The sequence below is a fragment of the Pteropus alecto genome, unplaced genomic scaffold, assembly GCF_000325575.1.
Source record: "Pteropus alecto unplaced genomic scaffold, ASM32557v1 scaffold189, whole genome shotgun sequence".
Taxonomy (NCBI): domain Eukaryota; kingdom Metazoa; phylum Chordata; class Mammalia; order Chiroptera; family Pteropodidae; genus Pteropus; species Pteropus alecto.
In genome coordinates this window covers 1,366,075-1,371,480 of record NW_006442117.1, presented here as the reverse complement: position 1 = coordinate 1,371,480, position 5,406 = coordinate 1,366,075, and the positions used below count along the sequence as shown (strand labels likewise).

At 55.0% G+C, this 5,406-nt stretch overlaps 1 protein-coding gene across 1 annotated transcript in view; it reads left to right on the top strand.

The window, feature by feature from the left end:
- PCNX2 (pecanex homolog 2) overlaps positions 1 to 5,406 on the top strand; it is a 170,071-nt gene that overhangs the window by 96,220 nt on the left and 68,445 nt on the right. Inside the window, exon 20 of the mRNA XM_025039061.1 lies at positions 5,232 to 5,337. Within this exon, the coding sequence (XP_024894829.1) occupies positions 5,232 to 5,337 (106 nt within the window). The remainder of the gene's footprint in view (positions 1 to 5,231; positions 5,338 to 5,406) is intronic.

Here is a 5,406-nt window from a genome sequence, read left to right as displayed (position 1 = left end):
TCTTATATACCAAGGCAAGTCAATCCGCCATTTTCTCCATTTTAAAGTTGAAAAGGTACGTTGCTCAGCAAACGTTTTAAGAGTTTTAAACTTTTTCTTAAGAAAAGAATCATAGCATGAGATTAAATTAAATTACACATGCGCGTTACACTTCTGCTGCCGTGTTGGGAACATTCCCCGTGGAGTGTAAATATGCCACGTTATTTGTCAAAAGTCACTAATTAATATGAATTGGCCATTAACGTGGCTTGAAATTTTATGATGGTCTCTGTTAACGATCTCATTATAGAACTCCAGATCTCAGATGCTCTGAATTAAAGATTAGCAACCAGACTTTTCTTATTTCTTTTTCTTTTTTTTTATTTTTAACGAAGCTGGCATTCTGCCTCTTGAGGTAAATTTGAGGCCTGGTACCGAGAGCCCAGTCTCCTGGCCCATGTCCCTTCCCTTAGCTTGTCACAGGTCGAGCTTCCAGGCGGTGACGAATCCTGATCGCAGTTCCGGAAATGGATACATGGTATCTAATGTGTAACGTGGGGACGAGAGAACCCTCTGGATACTGGCCCGAGTGTATTCTGAGCACCCTAACTAAGGCTGGCTCTGTCGACAGAAAGGAAAAGGAATTTTTAACAACTCCTGGCAAATAAGCCGAGGGACGTGATGACGCCTGTCGCATCCGGCTTCCTCGCTCCGGGTTTAACAGCAGCCACGGGGTTTCTGCCCCGAGATGGACGTAACCCACACCTTCCCCGTCGGTTCATATTTAAACGCGAAGGGTTGATTTTTTTTTTTTTCCTCCCGAACTTGATTTTCTTACCTCTTTCGGAATTGGTTCTGTTCATTTTTCTCTTTATTGCTTATCTCTCTAGTAGCTTTCTCTCTGCTCGTTTTAAGTAACGAGAATGCAAAACTCATATTCTCACGAAAGCTCTGTGAGTAACTGCATTACCTCGTCGCCGCTTGTGCGTTTCCGGCCACGACTCCGACGGACGCTGATTGCTCAGCTGTCCACGCCCCGCCTTGTGTCACTTGTCGCTGGCTCCTTACTTTTCCCTCCGCAGCCCGCCCTGTCTCGCCTCTGCTCCCGGGACCCCGGCCTCACTCCTTGACTCTCAAACGAGTCCTCCTCTGTCTGTGCGGGTTCTGTTCGGTCTTGATACACGCATCCCATTTTTCCGACGGTTAAAACCGCAGGCTTCCATGCCCGATTTTCCTTCGCGATGTATAAATTCCTGATATCTCACAAGGATATGTTATGTAAAATTATATCTTGGGCTTTTAAAAACATTTGTGAGTTTATCTTAAATAATTTTGCTGCTCGTGGGGGTCTCCTCAAATGCAGAGCATGCCGGGAAGGCTTGACTTCGTGACTCTGCCATTTTACATGTTTTGACGGGCTGATGTTTGTCATCCATCCTGGATGTTGGTGTCTTGTACCGTGGAAATAATCATGCCAGTCTTACCTGGGTGTCGAGAGGATTAATTAATAGGACTACGAAAGGAATTTGTAAGTAGGATGCATTTTCCGAATGCGAGGCAGAATTTTGAACGCCATCGTATGCAGAAAAAGTGGAATCACCCACTTTCTTGTTTGTGAAGGCATGTGGCCGTGCGTCCCCACTGAACCATCCGCTCCAGTGTCATTCTGTGAAGTGAAGTGAGCGTCCCCGGTGAACAGCAGCGTGGCGGGGAGCAGAGCTCCGGCTGTAACAGTTTTCTGAACGAGCCTGCCTCTCTGCAGCGGGAACTGCGACTTTCATTTCCTGGAGCACAGGTGGCCTGTCCCCCCCAGGGACAGTGACTCCCGCTGGTCAGTGAGAGAGGCCACTGCTGAACGTATGCGGCTAGCTGTGGCATCGGGGGACAGGCTTGCTGGGGGCAAGGACGGGCTTCCGCGGAGCTGCTGTTCGTTGTCCTTGTCCACGGGGACACCGGGTGCCGTCCTGTGAGTGAGCAGACCAGACCATGGGACCTGACGGGATGCAGTCTGGAGCTAAACCCGCGGAAACGTGGGAGCTGCAGGCATTCGGCGAGCACTCGCCATAAGCTCTTCGAAGCGCCGATTAGAACGCTAGACATTTCCGACAGAACCATGGTGGCAGCGCTCTGATTCTCTCTAATGGAGGGAGCGTGAGTGCGTACGCTGAATTGCCTGCTTTTAGGCTGGAGATAATGGCTGAATCTAAAAGCAAAAAAAAAAAAAAAAAACCCCCCCCAAAAAAAAAAAAAAAAACAAGTGAGACAAAAGCTAGAAAAATAAGCACACAGTGCAGAGTCAGTCCCGACATGTCCCCAGGCACCTCCAGGGCCTGCTCGCTTTCACCTCGAGAGGGCTGACAGCAGTGCACTTTTTAGGGTGCAGAGTCGGTCCCGACACGTCCCCAGGTCCCTCCAGGGCCTGCTCGCTTTCATCTTGAGAGGGCTGGCTGCAGTGCACTTTCTGGAATGAGAAACAAGATCTGATTCCCAGACCAAAAGAAAAACAAAAAAACAAAATAACAAAAAAACAGAGTTAAAGAAAGAGATGGCATTTGAGATCTTCCTGGAAAAAAAGCCAGTGCCGATTAGTGACAGCGGCAGAGGGGCCGGCGGGGGAGCCACCGCGACGCTTCCTGTGCAGACGCCGCCCGCGGGGCCCTCTGGTGCTTTCCGTCCACCTTCGTTTCCATGTGTCTGCAAACAATGGTCTGTGTCGGTGTCTGTCCTGGAGGCGCGCGTGGCACGAAACGTTAGTTGTTCGGTAGACGTGTCGGGGTCCTGCTCGTGGCAGGCGCTGGCACCAACGGCTGCCGAGATCCCTAAGCCGCCCCCCGTCCCCCACCCTGCTCCTGTTCTGCTAAACGGGAAGTCGTGTTCGTTAGCCTGGCAGCCCACCTCGCAGAAGGGCCGAGGATGAACGCAAGACGATGGAAGGGCATCCGGTCTCCTCGGAAGAAAGAAACGACGTGACTATGAGACTCGTTTGAAGTCGGTGGCCCGTAATCCTTCAGCCTTTATGGTAGAAAGAGGGGAGACATGCATGGGGGAGAGGGTCTACAGAGCGGGATCAAAGCTCCTCGAGGCCAGGGAACGGAATAGCTGCAGCCTCCAGCCCCCGCCACCCGCGTGAGTCCCTGCCTCCCTGGTCCCCGAGTCCCCTGAGGCATGGAAGACCCCTTGCATGAAGGCCTCTTCAGTCTGCCACGCGAGTGAAAATGAGAAATAATGAGTATGAGGGCCAGAGCCTGACGGGAAGGGTTCAGTGCTGCCCGAGCGTCGGCTTTGGGGGGTGGGAGGTTCCTCGCGGGGGCGTCCGGGGCTCGGGGCGGCGAGGGGAGAAGGGCCCCTGCACGTCCCATCCCGAGAGGGGTGGCGCTCCAGCCACACACCCCCGGGGGCGTCAGCCCACCCTTCCTCGCCCGCTCGCCTCGTCTCTCTCTCTTCTGCTCATTAGTCGTTCTGCTCTTTCAAGAATCAGTTAATGTAATTAACTTCTAACATCTCTGGGGGACACAAGGCACGCTCCACGTGACGAGGCTCGGTCGCAGGACATACTCGTTTGCGATTGAAATGAGGATGACAGACGTCCTTTCCCGCTCTCCCGCGGGTCCTGAAAATGTTCTTGGCAAACATCCTTTTCTGAAATTTTTAGTAATTTTTAGTTGTAGAAACGGGGCTTGAAAAAAATCTTGCCGGAGGATCATTCTGCCAGTGTTTCCAGAATGCAATAAGCACGAAATGCTACAGGCCATTAGTTCAACATGGCAGCTAGCGCTTTTACCATTTAGGAAATTAAAATTAATGGGTGAGGCCGTTTTTATAGAAAGCCGGGTGAGTAATCGCGCCGGAGCCACGGTGAGCGCTGTGTTACGGATAACGGCAATGTGCATCGGAGTCATTTGAAATCGGAGCTTCTAAATGGCATTCTCCTTTCTTAGCTGTGTGCAGGTGGAAAGTCTTGCTTTAAAACTGAACTGCGTTTTAGGGACCGCAGGCTTTCGCAGAGTATTTGTTTAAATACTTTGTTCAAAAAAGCAGTCGTTCGGCTATTGAGCATACCTTCCGTGCCAGGCATTGGGCGAGGCACCAAGATTACCGCTAACGAGAAGGACAGCAGCACATCCCTGTTGGGTGCTGTCCCCGGGCTGGGCGCCGTCCAGCACCATGATCTGCCTGACCCTCACGATAGCTTTGTGGCACCGAAATGGAGTTCATTGCCCTAAGGTCTCCCTTATAAAATGGCAGGGCAGGACTCCGCCCTGAGGCCGTGCCTCGTGGCATTGCCGCCCCTGCTCGGAGCATCTGGAAAGAAAGCGGACGGGTAGAGAGATGGTTCCAGCAAAGCATGATCAGCCGTGCAGAGAACTGTGAGAGGCCACAGGAAAACGGTGCCTGGTCCTACCTGGGAAAATCAGAAACCGTGATGCCGACGCCCCGCTTCGAAGGATGAGGGAGTGAGTCGGAGGAGGCGGGCGGAGGGGGCTGCCTGGAGGAAGCGGCACGTGCACGGGCTCAGGAGCAGGAGGGACTTCGGTGTGTTCTGGGAACCGTCGGGAACTGTGAGGACTCGGGAGGGAGAGCAGGGGCGGCTGGAGCCGGATGTGTCAGCGTTTGGGCTTCGTTTCTACGTGTCGACCGAGCGGTCGCGGGATCGGAGTCGCATGCTGGGAATGTCGCCGGCGGGGGTAAGAGCTGAGGACGCGCGGGGTCCTGGAACTCGGGTACGGAGGATGGTGAGAATCCGGGCAGCTCATCACGAGAGCGTGCACCGCGGTGCCGCGGTGAAGACGCAGGGAAGGGGCTGACAGGAGCCGGCGACCGTGAGAAGCATCTCTCCTTAGAGTCCAGCTGAATCCTGGGGCGGGGTCTCGCCGACGCCCTCCGTGTGACGTGTTCGTGTATGAACGAGGTTCGGCGGCCAGGTCAGTGAGGCCTGGGCTGCTTGTCCGCGCCTGAGCCCCAACCAAACCACGGGACCGGGGTCAGGGAGGGAGGACGGGGGTGTGGCGCGAGGTGTCGGATGCGACGTCACTGCTCCGACGGGCTCCGCAGGCGCCCACGTCCAGTCTGTGCAGCCTTTCCTCGCTGGAACAAGGGGGGCGACACCTGCCCTCTCCGCGCGTGGGAGCGGATGCCGGACGTCCCCCGAACACAGCCCCGGCCTCGTCCCTGCTCACAGCCCCGACATGGCCTCCGAGTCCTGCAGGGCAGAGGCCGGATCCCGGGCTGACCAGCGCCCGCCGTCCCAGCAGCTCCGCCCTCTGCCAGCACCTGCTGCTGGACTCAGGGTCCCCAGTGCCCCCACCGCGGACGGACGCCCCAACTCCAGATGCCTACTCCTGTCGCCTCGGCCTGAAGGTGCCCCTCCCCACAATCCGCCCTCAGGGGACCTGCCTGCTGCCTGTGCCCCGCCCCCCCATGCACCCC